At 34.0% G+C, this 18,880-nt stretch overlaps 1 protein-coding gene across 1 annotated transcript; it reads left to right on the top strand.

The window, feature by feature from the left end:
- The first annotated feature begins 15,832 nt into the window (after window positions 1-15,832).
- Window positions 15,833-18,348, top strand: LOC108198345 (histidine-containing phosphotransfer protein 2-like). The gene is made up of 6 exons (XM_017366102.2): window positions 15,833-15,904; window positions 16,503-16,633; window positions 16,766-16,834; window positions 17,416-17,487; window positions 17,704-17,776; window positions 18,322-18,348. Exons 1-6 carry the CDS (start codon window positions 15,833-15,835, stop codon window positions 18,346-18,348), a joined length of 444 nt encoding a protein of 147 aa, XP_017221591.2.
- The last annotated feature ends 532 nt before the right edge of the window (window positions 18,349-18,880 follow it).

Here is an 18,880-nt window from a genome sequence, read left to right on the forward strand (position 1 = left end):
ATAAGAAATCAGTTTCGTACATCGGAATATCAGAATTATTATCCAGCACAAACAAAACATATAGTCACGAACTATATGAATAGTTATATATTACTATGTCTAATATTTGCAAACCTGACATAATTAGTAATTATGTGTTCATAAACACATATATACACCGTGCATAAATACATGTTTTTTTAAAAAACTGGAACCATATTTACTAAAAACAGGAAGGACTTCTAAAATTAAATGGAACCACCAAATTCACAGCAACAACCTTAGAAAACTGTTTATTTGATATAATGTTTCTAGATTAATTAAATACTTCCGTTTAAAAACTATGCCCAACAAGGATCCCTTGTTTCCTTGTATTTTATCATCTGTTATTATTGCTACAAGTACATCTACGGCTCACCAAAGATAGAAACAATTCTTTAACTACACTATGTAATAATGTCAACATTAACCAGCCTCTATTAAGTACTAGCAGTTGAAGCAAAACTTAAAGAGTAAGTGGCAGTCTGAGTACTGAATTCGACAAAATCCAACAAGGAATATACCTACCCACATATCATAAGCAAGCTAATTGAGCTTGTTTGTCTCAGTGTAACTGAGAAAAATGTTAGTGTTCCAAATTTGAACAGTCAGTAGTGTGTGCAGAAACACATATACACAGAGAGTAGTAAAAGCATAAACCCCTGCACAAGTAAAAGCAAAAGGAGGAGACAATTTTTAAGATTTCAGTCATAAATTCATAATATGCCAACTCCCCAAGTACGAAGCTTCAAAGGATTAATTTTATGTCTAACCAATGATGATATCAGTAGAATGTTGAAATGTTCAAAAAGAAATTGTTAATTAGGAACGAATCTCGTTTTAGGGAGTAGTACTTTCACTGAATTTTCCTTATTAAGTCATGCAAGATAAGCTTGAAATCTTTTAATTATTTTTTAAACGACTAAAATCAATATATATTAACATCTATTAGAGCAAGTCCAATGGTTATGTTAAAATAGATGTAGCTATTGTTATAATTTGAAACCAAAAAGTGGTTTTTGGTGCTAAAATAGAATTTATGGTCCAATGGTAAATGCAAAATAGAACCAAATATATCCAAATAAAGCTATATTCTAATTACATAATCTTAAAATACATAACTATATTTGTCCCTATTACTTTATTAATGCATTTTGTCACTGCTATTTTATATTCAAGTTTAGCATCCCATTGGAGTTGAGTTTTTTGATTAAGTGTTATATTATAGCAATAGCACCTACTTTAGCACCACCATTGAACTTGCTCTAAGGTTAAATCATCAAAAAACCTTTTTCAAAAAATTATTTTATTAATTGAAAATGAATCTCATTCTAGGGAGTAGTACCTTTACTGGATTTTTCTTATAGTCATTTAAGATAAATTTAATATTTTTAAACTATTTTTTCACATGACCAAAATTAATATATCTTAACATCATACGGTTGGGTCAATGAAAAAATTATTTCAAAATTTTATTTTGTTATTCGAGAACGAATATCGTTTTATGATTTAGTACTTTCACTGGATTTTCTTTATTAAGTCATGCAAGATAAGTTTGAAATCTTTCAGTTATATTTTTACACGAATAAAATCAAGATATATTATAAGGTTGGATCGTCAAAAAATCTCTTTCAAAAATTAATATTATAAATCAAAAACTTCGGGTGATGATGAACTCACTAAATGTCAAATTTATACCAAGTAAAAATTCACAAAAATTAAATATATTATATCTAATTAATAAGAAAGTGAAGAATTGGATAGCGTAAATATTGTGCAACCTCCGGTGAATTCGATACCATAAATCTTTGCGGTTACATTCGGTTCTGAACAAAAAAACAGTAATAAATAAGAAATGTTCTGAACAAAAGCGACCGCACTTCAAAGGGGGTCGTTTTTATATTCCACCGAGGCCGGTCGCTTTTCAATGCTGCTAATGTTCTCCAAGTTACACTGGATCCATATAATATTCGAGATTCATCTAAAATTTCAACAGTAAGGATGAAACTTATATGAGAGGCAACATTACCAAATGACCAGTTATTATCAATGAAGGGAAAAAATTATCCACAGTCTAAGCATATGGAAACAATAATATGGTGTTAACGTGTTGATATATAAGGTCAGTGAGGCAAAAATTGTTATTTACAGCATATATAGCATATATTGGTCACCTGCAAAATATCCCAATTTAATGCTGATCACAAAACCTAGGATTGTAGCTATTCCTGGTCAATCTCTTTCGGATTGGATATATAAGCTGAATCAACAATGTCCTATACTCAAAGTTTCAATTGAATCACCCATCCAAAAAAGCTTTCAGTCAAATACTAAAACAATGCAAAACTTTTATATAGATTTTCCTTAACTACTCATTATTAAACAAGAATGAACTTGAAGATGGGAAAACGTGACAACTCAACTATACCAAGCCTCCCCACAAATCGTCTAAGGTTTCCTCCAAATAAGGCATATTATGTCATAGCAGTTTTTAATATGAGAAAAAAATCTACACACACATTGTTATTAAAGCAAAAGAATGTGTAAAAAAATTCTACCAGAGGAGTATCTATATATATGATATTGTCACATGAAATATGAACACTCTAGTTACCCAGAGACAGCTGCTTACCGTGCTTGCATTAAATATCTGTGATATGACAGTGTGTTGTTTATTTGGTATCTTCTTCTTTTTTTGTTGAAAGACTCCTAAAGGTACCCTCAATTATAAAATATTTGGAGAGCAAGACCTACATTTCCAAGTAGTGACTATACATTTCCGGTGCTAGACCTATTTTATGGATAAAATAAATTAAACATGTGAATTATGATTAAACTTTAAAGAGGTTCAATACTTACCAAATTAGTACTATTCATAAAATATTTATATACAAGGCCGTTCAATAATTGCTTTTGAACAAATATATTAAATAAACTTCATCACATAGCAAGTTCCATAGTTATTAGATTCGTACTTTTCATAAAAAATTCATATATATGGTCGTTCAATAATTACTTCCAAACAAATATATTAAATAAACTTCATCACCGAGCCAACATACGGTAATGTAATTCTAGTCTTCTATGCCAACTCGAACTAAAGGTCAAATGAAAATGCGGTTCTATTTTAGCTACCATTTCATAATTATGTCTAACCAGTGGCTAAAAATCTAACTTCACTAGAATAATGTTTTTATTAAAGGACGCTTGCTCCACTTATTTCATTTTCTTTCTTGTTTATCTCAGTAAAATGATATTCTTATTAAATAATCCCTCCTACAATTTGTTACATGTTGCTATCATGATCTTATTTACACCACTTAGCATTGTTTTCCGAACATGTAACCTAACAATTTCACAAACTACAGCGACTCTTCAAAATCGAAGTTTACAGGTTAGATGATTATATTTTCATGCATGGTCGTAAAAAACATGTTCTGCATATTCTTTTAGAGTAATTTACACTTTGGACCCCAGAAGTTTAATCGCTTTTTCGATTTGGTCTCAAACAATATTTCTTTTCAATATGCACCCAAATGTTTAAAAAGCGCTTTGATATGCACCCTTTTGACCATATGCTGCCTGGTTGACCGTTAAAGTTAACATGAGCGGGGTTAAAACAGTAATTAACCTAATAAAAATAACACACAAACAGACAAAATTAAATTAATTTTTAATTCAAATCAATACAAACAATACTCTATCATCGAAAACTCTCTTCCCCCCCCCCCCCCCCCCAAAAAAAAAAAAATCTCCCTGATTTGAGGAGAAAATAAATCATGAGTACAGATCCGCGTTTAAAGATTTTCAGTTGCGGTATGATCACAAGCTTGATTACACGATGAAGTTGTGTTTGCTTTGTTTTTCTGCAATTCCGGAGCATGAGGTGATTAAAAAGAGGCTTATGGTTTACTGGTGGATTGGGGAAGGTTTTATATTTCCGAACAAGTTGGAGAAGTCCGAAACACCAGGAGACAAGAAACGAGATTTGGAGCAACTTGGAGCTAAAGTCTTTGATGATCTTTTAAAACAGCAATTCTTATATACTGCTGATGGCAAGCATAGCCAGGAAGTTAATATATAATTGTAAAATGTTGCCTTTTGTGTGCTGTGCTGTTATATATATGGCGCACAGACCTAAGTTTTTTGAGTTTGATCAAGATGGGAGCCCAACAGAAGACTATACTTCTTGTTTCTCGGCGTGTTTATCTGGCAACCGATTAAGTACTGAGAAGGCTCCTGATCTTGAGAAACTTCATATGTTGTTAAATGTTAATGAAGCTATTTTTTGAAATTTGGGGGCGGGAAGAAGGTTTTCGAGTGATGCTTGTGTTGATTTGATTAAAATTAATTTTTTTATCTGTTTGTGTTATTTTTATTAGGTTAATTACTTTTTTAACCCCGCTGCTGTTAATTTTAATGGTCAACTAGACGGCGGATGGTCAAAGATGTGCATATCAAAGCGTTTTTTAAACATTCGGGTGCGTATTGAAATTAAATATTATTTGAGACCAAATAGAAAAGGGGTTTAAACTTCTGTGCTGCAAAGTGTAAATTACTCATTCTTTTATAACACATTCAATTCAAGATAAGGTTTTCCATTTCGGATGAGAATATTAGTATTGAGTAAATACAAGTTCATCCTCATGCATTTAATCGGCATCCAAATTTCCTAAACACATGTGCCAACACATTATATACAAATATTATGTTCATCCGAAATGGTCATATCTACTTCAATTTAATTATACTTTGTTTAAGTAGAATGTTTTCCCAACCCGCTCTTACAAATTATACTTTGTTAAAGTAGAATGGTTTTTAAAAATATATATTGATAGCATAGATTATTAGATATATATTTCCTGTAAAAATTAATGATAAAACAAACATCATTAAGCGTATGTCCAATTTCTTACCGACAAACATTACTTGAACACTCTTGGGAGTAATTTTTCAAGACCGAATTATAACCACCCAAACTCTAAAATTAATTAAGCGTATGTCCAATTTCTTACCGACAAACATGAGTAATTTTTCAAGATCGAATTATAACCACCCAAACTCTAAAATTTATCAACATCTTAGAAATTTTTTTATCTTTGGAACTATTTTAAACTAATAGTATAAAAATCTATTAACAAGCTTGAAGAACAATGCCAAAAAGAAGAACAATGTCAGCTGCATAACTGTTGGTTTTATTTAATCTAAACATGATATTTTAAATAAAATTGTAGCTGTTGGAGCTATATTCTAGTGATAGAGACAGTAGCTTAGTAGTAGGAAATAGATAAAGATATTAGAATTGAGATAGAAGTTGGGAACTGATAGTAGAGTTGTGTTAGGAGTTTAATTTCTCTAGCTTGTACTGCACTATATATTTTCACGTCTGCTGCTTGAATTAATAAGAAGTTTTCTTTGCTTATTTCAATTTCTTATATCAGCTGTGTGTGTAAATCGTGAGTAGATTCTATACGTGGTATCAGAGCTTGAGTTTTTAATCAGTGCACCCATGGAAGCAAACAAGTCAAAAGAGAATGGGATCGGGCTGAGCTACCCAATGCTGACCAAAACCAATTATGTTGCGTAGGCTCAGAAGATGATGGTGTTCATGCAGGCACACGGCGTGTGGGACGCCATTGAACCCAAGGACCCGAAAACAATAGTTGATGACAAGATAGACAAGCGCGCATTGGCTGTGATTTACCAGGGAATTCCGGAGGATCTGCTCCTGGCACTCGCTGACAAGAAGACATCGAAGGAAGCTTGGAATGCTGTGAAAACAATGAGTCTGGGAGCTGATAAGGTGAAGAAGGCGAAGGCCCAGACTTTGAAAGGTGAATTTGAAAACTTGAGTATGAAAGATAGTGATCAGCTGGACGATTTTTACCTGAAGCTGCATGGTCTGGTTTCAAATATCAGAGCACTAGGGGAAAAAATGGAAGAAAGTTATGTAGTGAAGAAGCTTCTCAGGGCAGTTCCCTCGAAATTTCTCCAAATTGCGTCCGCTATTGAGCAGTTTGGAAAGTTGGAGGAGATGTCTGTAGAAGAGGTCGTTGGTTCTTTGAAGGCTCACGAGGAACGCATGCGTGGGTCAAGCGAAACAAACCAGGGGCACCTCTTGCTGACAGAGGAGGAGTGGAGGAAAAGAGACAGCAGTGAGGGACATCTGTTGTTAACTCGTGAAGAGTGGATGAAGAAAAACAGCGAAGGAACTCATAACATTAACGAGAACCGGGGAAGAGAAGCAAATCGAGGAGGACACGATAGAAGCAAACTGAGATGTTTTAATTGTCAAGGACTTGGACATTTTGCATACGAATGTCGCAAGCCTCGACGGGGAAGAGAGGTCCAAAAAGAAGTGAATCTCTCTCAAATTCAGGGAGACGAACCAGCATTGCTGATTGCTGAGGTTGACAAGGTTGAAAGAAAGAGCATGATGTTACTGAATGAAGAGATGGTGGCTCTAAAATTAACAGACAAGGCCGAGGGACACAGAGACCCATTAATCTGGTATTTGGACAATGGTGCGAGCAATCACATGACCGGACAACGGGGAAAGTTTAAGGAGTTGGATGAGAGTGTAACTGGAAAAGTCAAGTTCGGTGATGGATCCACGGTGAATATCAAAGGCAAGGGAGTGGTGGCATTTAAGTGCAAGGATGGGGAGGAGAAAATGCTAAATGAGGTATACTACATTCCTACTTTATGTAACAATATCATATCTTTGGGTCAACTCTCAGAAGCGGGTAATAAAGTTATATTGGAAGGGGACTATCTGTGGGTGTATGAGGAGCAAGGTCGATTATTGATGAAGGTGTATGAGGAGCAAGGTCGATTATTGATGAAGGTGAAAAGAACTGAGAACCGTCTTTATAAGATAAGTCTCGAGGAGAGTAGTCAAATGTGTTTCTTTTCAAAAAATGAGGAAGATACGTGGATGTGGCACACAAGACTTGGACATGTAAATTTTCAAGCTCTGGAACTCATGTCAAGGGAAGGAATGGCACACGGAATTCCAAGAATGGTCCAACCGAAAGAAAAATGCGAAGGATGTTTGATGACAAAGCTGGCTAGGACCTCTTTCCCATCTCATACGAGTTTTGAGACAACGACCCCCCTTGAACTTGTGTATGCAGACATATGTGGCCCTATCATGCCTGAGACTCTCGGAGGTAATCGTTATTTTTTATTATTCGTGGATGATTATAGCAGGAAAATGTGGGTATACTTGCTAAAAGAGAAAAGTGATGCATTTAATATGTTCAAAAAATATAAGGCAGTGGTCGAAAAAGGTACAGGGAAAAGCATAAAGATGTTGAGAACGGATCGGGGGGGGGTGAGTTTTGTTCAAAAGAATTCACATCCTATTGTGAAGAAATGGGTATCGAGAGACAATACACTGCTCCGTATACTCCGCAGCAAAACGGGGTGGTCGAGAGGAGGAATAGAACAGTAGCAGCGATGACCAGAAGTTTCTTGAGAGAATCAAAGTTGCCATCGTATATGTGGGGGGAGGCAGTAAGGCATTCCGTATACGTGCTAAACCGTTTGCCAACAAGAGCTTTGAATGGAACAACCCCATATGAAGCTTGGGGAGGTAGGAAACCAAACCTGAAACACATCAGGTTGTTTGGCTGTATAGCTATCATGAAGGTCCCATCTGTGCATGTAAGTAAGCTGGACGATAGAGGAAGAAGAGTTGTGTACCTTGGGCGAGAACCGGGAACGAAGGGCTGCAGACTATATGATCCAGTTACAAAGAAACTACAATTGAGTCGAGATGTGGTATTTCGAGAGAAAGAACATTGGTCGTGGGAGAAGAATGAACAAGACGTGAACATTCCTCATCCACGTATACATGTCCAAGTCTTGTGTGCCACATCCACGCATCTTCCTCATTTTTTGAAAAGAAACACATTTGACTGCTCTCCTCGAGACTTATCTTATAAAGACGGTTCTCAGTTCTTTTCACCTTCATCAATAATCGACCTTGCTCCTCATACACCCACAGATAGTCCCCTTCCAATATAACTTTATTACCCGCTTCTGAGAGTTGACCCAAAGATATGATATTGTTACATAAAGTAGGAATGTAGTATACCTCATTTAGCATTTTCTCCTCCCCATTCTTGCACTTAAATGCCACCACTCCCTTGCACTTAAACACATCAGGTTGTTTGGCTGTATAGCTATCATGAAGGTCCCATCTGTGCATGTAAGTAAGCTGGACGATAGAGGAAGAAGAGTTGTGTACCTTGGGCGAGAACCGGGAACGAAGGGCTGCAGACTATATGATCCAGTTACAAAGAAACTACAAGTGAGTCGAGATGTGGTATTTCGAGAGAAAGAACATTGGTCGTGGAAGAAGAATGAACAAGACGTGAACATTCCTGGATTGATCACAATGATTGAAGATAATTCTGAGAAAGACAGTAGTACTGAGACTGGGGAAACTTGCTCAACCCCTGTGCGTATGATAGAAAACAGAGGCGCTGACATGTCTGTAGAGAGGTCTGCTGCAACACCTGCGAGTGAACCTCGGAAATACAGGGGATTAGACGAGTTGTATAGTGAGACTGAAGTCATAGAAATGTTGGATGAACTTATGTTGTTAAAGGTCGAGGAACCAATGAACTATCAAGAAGCTAGCATGAAGAAGGAATGGAAGGACGCCATGAACATGGAGATGGAAACTATCGAAAAGAATAACACCTGGGTGCTTATGGATCTTCCACCTGGGCACAAACCTATAGGACTAAAATGGGTATTTAAATTGAAGAAGAATTCGGAAGGCAACGTGGTGAAGCACAAGGCTCGACTTGTCGCGAAGGGTTATGTGCAGCGAAAGGGAATTGACTACAACGAAGTGTTTGCACCTGTGGCTCGACTTGAAACAATACGCTTGTTGCTGGCATTATCTGCAAAAGAAGGTTGGGAGGTGCACCACTTGGACGTAAAATCAGCATTTCTAAATGGAGAACTACTTGAAGAAGTGTATGTTATGCAACCATAGGGATTCGAGAAAAAGGGAGAGGAACGAAAGGTGTATAGGTTATTGAAGGCACTTTACGGGTTACGTCAAGCACCGAGGGCCTGGAACGCAAGGTTGGACAAATGCTTGAGAGACTTGGGATTTAAGAAGTGCCAACATGAGCAGGCTGTTTATACAAAGTGCCAGAATGGGAATGTTTTGATCATAGGTGTGTATGTAGACGACCTTTTGGTTGCAGGATCGGATCAAGAGGAGATCGAGTTATTTAAGAAGAAAATGAACGAGCAGTTTGAAATGAATAATCTGGGTCTACTGTCATATTATCTTGGAATCGAAGTTCATCAAGGGAAAGCATGCACAACACTGAAACAGTCTGCTTATGCTAAAAAAATCTTAGAAAATGCGGGAATGTGGAAGTGTAACTTAACCAGGAGTCCAATGGATCAGAAATTACAGTTAGATAAAGATGAAGACGGACAACCAGTGAATTCGACTGAGTACAGGAGTGTTGTTGGCAGCCTGAGATATTTAACTCACACGCGACCGGATATAACATTTGCAGTTGGGGTTGTTAGTAGATTCATGGAGAGACCCACTGTCAAACATCAACAAGCGGTAAAGCAAATTCTGAGGTATGTAAAGGGTACTGTGAACCACGGGTTGGCATATGCAAGGAATGGAACCAAGAAAGTTATAACCGGTTACACAGACAGTGATCTAGCAGGTGATGTGGTTGATCGACGCAGTACGGGCGGCATGTGTTTTTACTTGAATGGGAGCTTGATCTCATGGGCTTCACAAAAACAGAAGGTCATTGCACTTTCTTCGTGCGAAGCGGAGTACATGGCTGCAACTACAGCAGCCTGTCAGAGTATTTGGCTTCGTGGGCTGCTGGGAGAGATTTCTGGGCAACAAGTGGGAGCAGTGGTGTTGTGTATTGATAATAAATCTGCGATTGAGCTAATGAAGAACCCTGTGCTGCACGGAAGGAGTAAGCACATAGATGTTCGTTTTCACTTCATTCGTGAGTGCATCGAGCGAGGATAACTAGTGATTAAATATGTGGGCACGCAGGAGCAGAGGGCAGACATTTTAACTAAGGCACTGGGAAGAGTTAAGTTTGAAGAGATGAAGGCGTTGAAAATCTTGCTGAATAAAAGTCTGAGCGTATAGCAGCAGATAACATGTTTAGATTAGGAGGGAATGTGTTGGTTTTATTTAATCTAAACATGATATTTTAAATAAAATTGTAGCTGTTGGAGCTATATTCTAGTGATAGAGACAGTAGCTTAGTAGTAGGAAATAGATAAAGATATTAGAATTGAGATAGAAGTTGGGAACTGATAGTAGAGTTGTGTTAGGAGTTTAATTTCTCTAGCTTGTACTGCACTATATATTTTCACGTCTGCTGCTTGAATTAATAAGAAGTTTTCTTTGCTTATTTCCATTTCTTATATCAGCTGCTGTGTGTGTAAATCGTGAGTAGATTCTATAATAACTAGGAAAACGACAACCATAAATGAAATGTTCAACTGGCTCAAATATTAATCAGACCACCACATGGCACATACACAAAAGACTTCAGTGACATCATATATTCAATGTGCAAGACATAGGCACATTGTCTAAGAAATATTTTTGAAACAAAAACAGTCCCAATGTGAAAAATCAATCAAATGGGTTTAAACTAATACTCTGAGTCTGGAAGGAAGCATAATCATCATATGAGAGCAGTCTGAAACAAAAAGAGTAGCTAAATCATCCCGATAAAATAGTGAAACACGGAAAGGTGCATCAGCTATTTCTAATTGTATAAAAACTGAAGCTTTCATCTAAGCTAGCTAGTACACCATACAACATGCCACAGCAGATCAGCTCCATTTAAGCCTTCTTCCTTCTTCTCCTTTTACCAGCTTTCTTCGGCTTGATTCCCTCTTGGCCGGAAGAATGATCTTTTAAAAATCTATGACATTTAAGTAGGCAAGTATTATTAATTCTTCTTATTCTACTACTTAATTGTTGAGAAGAAATCAGCATAATATGTCAGAGTACCACGGCAAATTAATACAAAAATTACAACTTACTTCTGTCTCTTTGCATGCATGCAGCTAGCTTGATGCTAGTAACCATGTCCATAGTCCTCTACAGGTGCTCTGCTGTTCGTGAGGGCAAGTCAAGGCCATCCACACTATCACAGATTCACAACTAACTTCTCAAATCCGGCACCATACCATAACCTATCTATGGACTCCACGTTCCCCTGAGAAGTCCCAAAAATTAAAAGAATGGTCAACATGTTATTAAGAAGAACCGTGAACACTGGTACACACTCAAATTAATTCTTCAAGAAAAATTAACTCAGACCAGAGCTTCCCAATAGGATAAAAGGAACTTAAGCACATATATTTGCACAAAAAATATCACTTACTTCATAGAAACCACCAGGTCGTGGAATTTCATTATGATAAAAGCTGCCCCTAAACCCAGGCTCAGCAAGACTCGTCTCTTTTTACCAGCTTTCCTTGACTGGATTTCCTTTTGGCCGGAGAATGTGTAGAGTACTTATATATATATCATAACCAAACACCATTGATAATCATGCTTTCATTAACTGCATTCGGGATATGACGGTGTGTATGTTTATTAGGTATAACAAATTGAATAGCACTTAAAACATTCATATCTTCTCATATTCTTCTTTTTTAAAGATTTCTAAAAGTAACCTCAATTCTAAATTATTTGTGCAGCAAGATAGGTGAGAAACTCTTTTAAAATTGTCATATGTTATCCTTTTCTTTCATTTTACCAAGTAGCGACTATAGCATTTCCAATGCTAGACCTACTTTGTGGTTAAAAATAAGTTACATAAGTGAACATTGATTAAAGTATAAGGGTTCGATAATTATTAGATTAGTACAATTCATAAAATATTAATATATAAGGTCGTTCAATTATTACTTCCAACCAAATATATATATTAAATAAACTTCATTAGGTTCAATAGTTATTAGGTTAGTACTATTCATAGAAGATTCATATGTAAAGTCGTCAATAATTGTTTCCAAATAAGAGCCAAAATATAATAATGCAATTCTCGTCTTCCATGTCAATGCCAACTAAATGTCAAATGAAAATATGGTTCTGTTTTAGCGACCAATTAATTATGTGTGACTGGTGGCTAAAAATCTAACTTCGCTAGAATAATGTTTTTGTTAAAAGACGCTTGCTCCGCTTATTTCTTTTTATTTCTTGTCTGTAAAATGACGACTTGTGTACCCTTATAAAAATATCCCTCAGTACAGTTTGCTACATGCATGTGTAGCTTCCTTGATCTTATGTACAGCGGTTATCATTGTTTTCCAAATATGTAACCTAAGAATTCCACAAACTACAATGGTTCTTCGAAATTGAAGTTTACACATCACTTGATTATATTACGAAGTATGATCCTAATAAACACACTCTATAAATTCTATTATAACAAATTAAATCCAAGATAAGGTTTTCTATTTGAGATGAGAATATTAGTATTTATTACATACTACTTCATTCTCATGCATCTAATCCGATTCCAAATCTGCTAAACACGTCTGCTAACACATATATGAAAGCACTATGTTCATCCTAAATTAAGCATCATATCTACTTCAAATTATACTTTGTTAAGGTAAAAACAATAAAAAAAATTACCGGTTGTTTCAAAATTATACTATGTTAATGTAGAATGCTTTATTAAAGCTATATTTTGTGAGATTATACTTTGTTAAAGTCGATTGCTAGATATATATTTCATATACGAATTAATGATAAAACAAATATCATGAAGGGTGCATGTGTCCAATTTATCACAGACAAATATTGCTTGAACAATAATCTCGAGAGTACTTTACCATGATGGATTTATAAACACCCAAACACTAAAATTTATCGACATATTAGAAAAGGATTTTTCATCTTTAGAACTATTTTACACTTATAGTATAGATCAAATCAATTAACGAGCTTGAAGAACAATGCCAACTGCATTATTAGGAAAACGACAACAATAATCACTAAAATGTTCAAATGGCTCAAAAATTAATCCGACACATAGGCACATTGTCAAACAAATATTTTTGAAACAAAAATAGTCCTAATGTGAAAAATCAGTCAAACGGGATTAAACTAATACTCTGAGTCTGGAGTAAGCAAAATCATCACATGAGAGCAATCTGAAACATAAAGAGTAGATAAATCTTCCCCATAAAATATAGTGAAACACGGAAGGGTGTGTCACCTATTGCTAATTGTATAAAAACTGAAGTTTTTATCTAAGCTAGTACACCATACAACATGCCACAGCAGATCAGCTCCATCTAAGCCTTCTTCTTCTCCTTTTACCAGCTTTCTTCGGCTTGATTCTCTCTTGGCCGGAAGAATGATCTTTTAAAAATCTATGACATTTAAGTAGGCAAGTATCACTAATTCTTCTTATTTCTTCAACTCAATTGTTGAGAATTCATGTGTGTCTCTAGTAGTATATCTCTCGATCATATTCCTATTTGCATAGAATCAATTCATGCTATCGGACGATTACACAAATCGATGGTATAAGAATTAAACATACAATCAAATTACTGTGAAAATATGTCAATATCATACTACAAACATGACTTCCCCTTAAGCCCTGGAACACACTACTCAATACGAATTAAATATTAACTAAAACAACTAAGATAATTAAAAGACATAATTAAACTAACAAGAAAGTAGAGAAAAAATTTTTTAATCTTATTTTTGTCTTCCAAGAAAAGCCTTGGTCTATCTCTGGAGGTTTCTCTCTAACTCTAATTCTAATCTAATACTATACCACAATAATATCTCTACCAATATCTCATAATAAAAGTATTTTAATGTTTTTACTAAGATACAAAAAAACTCCAAAACAAAGTATGATTCTGTGTGAAATATTAGTGGCTGAATTTGGACCTTGGCTTACGGGTTTTTTCAGTTGGAACTTTTTCTTCTTGGACCACTTCCGAATTATAGAAAATATAATAAGTTCCGTATGGGTTATAAAAACGTCCAAATCTGACATTAATTTAGAAATCAAGATACGACCTGAACAGTATAAAAATCGGGTAAGCCCAATAAATCTGAATTTCCATATAATTTAACTCAGAAACAGCTATTTATTTTCAAATCTTTCTCAACTTGCAATTCTTTATTTCTTACAATAAAAAGTGAAGATATATTAAATAAAAATTCAAGTCAATGCAAAATATGATTAAATATGGAAATAAAATCATATAGAATATATATAAAAATATATTTTATCAAGGGTAAAATTTTTCTCTAAAGAATCCACACATACGATCGTCTCAATCCCTGATGAGGGTAACTCACCCGAATCCAGGATTCAGACACGTGACAATTCTTCATACCATCTTGGAGAGCCTTCAATAATAATGGTAATTACTTCAAATCAACGTACAAGGACAACAGACATAATATAGGATTGGCGCGCCTTGTATCATGAGCATCTTCAATGGGGTTCTTAAATAATTTTTCAAAATATAATATAATATATGGCTCCTAGTGAGTTAAGATATTGAAAAAGATGACAACTCCAATACTCCTATTTGTACTTGTTCCTTATTCATATTTTATTAATTTTAAATGAGAGAGAAAAGTAAAAAAGAGAGAAATGTTGGAGGTAAAGTTGGTGGGAAAGTAATATTATATTCATAAAGTTTTACTAGATGCTCTTTAAAAGAGAGAAGAGATAATGAACTCTTAAATTTTTAAAGAATTCCTAGGAGCTTATTGGAGCTCTAATTTTGTCTTTGCTCTTTAAATTTGAAATTAAGAATTCGTTTAAAGAGTCAGTTGGAGATGCACTTAAATACGAAGTCTCGTGTCCAGCTCTATCCTGCCAACAGCTGGTTCAATATTATATGGGTACGCCCCTTCTTTTATAACAAGGAAAGACGTGCCTCCTCATCACGATCATAGAAAAAGTTTGCCCAGAACTCATCTATCCGGCCCAGCCATGCATGTAACTAGCTCGACAGGGCCTAGCCAAATTAACCCATAATAAATGTTTTGATGTCAATGATTGGTTTATTAAGTTTATAAGACTTGAAGTGAAAAAAAATAAGACGTGGGTGGGCCCTAGTGGGAAAGGAGTGGGGTAAAGTAATAGCTCTTAGCTTGTCTCGAGCCCCTCTGGATCCTGTGCGGAGCCTTAGAGCATCTCCAACGGCGTTGGCTATAATCGTTGGCTAAATTGGACCTATAAGACATTATGTAAGCTGATCATGGTTGGAGTTTGAGTTTTTGGAGCTGTTGGCTAAATCTTTTTATTTTAAGTATGTCAACTCACCTTTTAGCCAAGAGCTTTAGATGGTTGGAGATGCTCTTAGTGAGCCTTTCCTGGGCCGTGGATTCAGTGGGGTCGGGAGTGGGCCCCGGGTGAGTGATGACTTCTGGTGGTGGGTGATGTCATAGGCCTAATTTCTCTTGGTTTGTATTTAAGGTTCGCATTTAATGGTTTGTATTTGATATAAGCATTAAATTTAGAACCTTTTTTAAACACGTATAATTAAACAAATCAATGAAATAAGTTTAATACTATAATAGATATCTCCGCCTCATAATAAATATGATATCAATTGGATATCATTAATTTTCAACAATAAATATGATATCGATTGGATATCATTAAATTTCAACAAATAGCTATATATCTCTTCTACCTAGAATCCTTTTTGAATACATACATTATTTTAAACAAAGGCAATCAAGTAGAGAAAATAAATTTTTCCTCTTCTCAATTGTAAGATGGACAATGGAAGGCCTGCGCCACCCACCACAAATGATGTTTTGGAGCGTCTTAGATCATTGGAATACCAGGTTATCTGAGTTTAATCTTTATTGTTTACTATTTTTATTGATCAAAAATCAATTTGTTTTATGAATGAATGATTAATTTGGTCATGTGACAGATTCTTGATTGAGATGTGGATATGACTTTAGATGTTTAATATGGCTTGTTTTATACATGATTACATATCTTTTTAGTATATTTTTTATATGCAACTGAGCTATATTTTGGAAATTAGTTGATTTCTTCCATTGAGATCTATATTTTAGTTACTGAACTTATGTAAACCTCGGTGATTCTTGAAAAAAATCTTATTAACCTTTTGTGCATGGGAGGTTCTTAGGAGTGACAATATTTATTAAATCATATAATTTCTCTCATTTCTTATTCAATTTTTTGATTTGTAGTTTAAATTATACTTTTATAAAGATTTATTTTGTTTTCCTCAATTATTTTATTGTTATAAATTCATATAAAAAGTGCTAAAAAATTAATATGTGTTAAATTGTTCATTGTTCATTGAATTAAATCATTATTATAATTTAAGTAGCATTACGTAATGTTAAAGACCCTCATTTATACTTGTGTATAAGCATATATAATTTGTTTTTGTACATGTTTATACAGGGCTTGCTTGATAATCTGTTGCGCTATTATTATGAGCTGAAGACCGAAGATGACCCGTGTTACTTTGTAAACATGATTCAAGTCTTTCTGCAAGATGTGCCAAAGACTATTGATAGCATGAGAGAGATCTTGTACACACATCAATTATTTTCTCCTTCAATTATTATATGATTGTTCATATATTTAATTAGTTGTTATTTATAATTTTTTGTGATGACCTTTCCTTTTTACTATTTTATCACCATATTGACATTATTTGTTAGGTACCAAGATTTTGTAAATTTTGCTAGATTGAAAGACCTCATCGTGAAGGTTAAAGGATCCGCTAATTGGTAATGTATCTTTCGCATTATTTTTTTATTTATTTTACATGAGATATTACACTCTTCATGAAGAGGACAATTCCATGTTTCTATTTAGACATAAATTATCATAAAATATTGAGAGACTGGAATAAAAATTTAGGTTAACTTTAAATTATTGTGAGAGATTTAAGAAATAAAAAATGACGGAGAAGAGTTCTAAATGATTGATTGTTTGATAGTTTTTACAATATTCAATAGCTACAAGTTTTAATTTATTTGATCCACTTGGTTTCAGACTTGCTACAACCCAAAGTCATCATAGTCACTCCAATTTTTTTGAGTTTGATGATAGTATGGGCTGATTATAATTATTTGCACCCTATTGATACCTATAATTTGATATATTATATATTTAGTCATAACTATATATTTGATATGAGTAATTATAATTTATTGGTGTTAGTTGATATTTAAAACTTATTACAAAACACTTTGCAAAACATAGGTTAAAAAGTTAAAATCATGTCTTAAAACTATATTTTTCTCACAATTGCATGCAACATTTGTTATTTTACAACATACCTCAAACTTACATATAAATGTTACAGGATAGGTGCTTTGAAGATGAGTCAAGCTACAAGCAATCTTCTTCATCAATTTGAGATTGCATCCAAATCAGGGTGAGTAAGCTTTTTATTCTAAAAATGAAGACATGATTAATCAATTGCAATCCTAGCTGAGTGCTTGTTGCCTAATTCTGTAATTATAAATAACATATTTGAAATAATATGTACAAACATATATAATAAGAAACAAAATCTCATATAGGAAATAATAGTGGTGATATTTACAATTTTTCATTGGTTTTGGGATATCAATTTTATCTTCTTTTTCAGATGCATGACTGCCTTAACTGAAGTAAAGGTTGTGTTTGATGAGCTACGCACACATTTGGACTCTCTTATACAGGTACATCTAATATTGAATAGATTTTTTAATGAATTAGAAAAATTACGATACACATTTTTGACATTTTCTATTTTCTTATATATCATAACTTAATTATCTATATAATTTTTGAAATATTTAGAATTTAGGAATGTGTTTAAGTTGGAGGAGATATCTAAATAATTTAAAAATATAGTCCATAATAATTGTTTCACTTTCAAAAGAAAAAAAGGAACTATCGTAGTTATTCATGAATTAAAAAGAGAATACCTTGGTTCTTTTAATAACTAAACAAAAAAGTTAGCTAATATATTCATTAAATGTATATCTTTTTTAAATATATAGTGGTGACAAATTTTATCATAAGATGAACAAGTTGTATGTGGTGACAAATTTTATCATAAGATGAACAAGTCTAGTATAAATTAGCATCTATGCATTTTTGCTTTTTCTAAAACACAATAAATAAGAACTCATCTTATTATCTTTGAGTCTTGTTAGAAGTGTCTATAATGCAATATTTAATATCTAATTGGCTAATATTATATAATTTGATTCATATGCAGCTAGAACTGGAAGTGTTTGCCAAGTAACCAACAATCATCGAAGGCAATGCGGCAAGTAATACAATTTTAGGATAATATTTTCATACATACTCTTGGACTAATTCTCAATTCCGCATTGGCTTTATTTGTAATGTTATACTGTTGTAGTTTTATCATGGTAATGTGGTGATTTTTTTGGACATGAGTAATGTGGTGATTTTTATTATGGTGAATTTGATTTTGCATGTTAAAAGGATATATTTGTTATGAGCATGCATATGAATGTTTTTTGGAAATATCTTTTATATCTCTAGTATATTTTTATAATAATTTTGGTATCTGTCAATGGGGGAATAAAAGAGTGTCCACTCATTTTAGTTTTTATATCTCTCATGCACTTCATTGATTCATGATCTCAAATTTATTACTCTATTTTAAGAATCCGAAAGTGTATTAAACAAGATGTAATTTTCTCCGTCTAAATATCAAAAGAAAAAAAATGGATGAACGATCATGTAGCTTAAACTGAGGAAACAAAAACTGTGACGTTCGGCAATCTTTAAATTTATCTTATATATTT

The sequence above is a fragment of the Daucus carota genome, chromosome 8, assembly GCF_001625215.2.
Source record: "Daucus carota subsp. sativus chromosome 8, DH1 v3.0, whole genome shotgun sequence".
In the NCBI taxonomy this organism is placed as follows: Eukaryota; Viridiplantae; Streptophyta; class Magnoliopsida; order Apiales; family Apiaceae; genus Daucus; species Daucus carota.

What these genes read in the sequence shown, in the direction of transcription:
- LOC108198345 (XM_017366102.2), top strand. Translation starts at nt 15,833, where the DNA reads ATGGACAATGGAAGGCCTGCGCCACCCACCACAAATGATGTTTTGGAG. An exon ending in GAGATTGCATCCAAATCAGG is followed by an intron (nt 17,488 to 17,703) that starts GTGAGTAAGCTT and finishes CTTCTTTTTCAG; the next exon opens with ATGCATGACTGCCTTAACTG. An exon ending in ATTTGGACTCTCTTATACAG is followed by an intron (nt 17,777 to 18,321) that starts GTACATCTAATA and finishes ATTCATATGCAG; the next exon opens with CTAGAACTGGAAGTGTTTGC.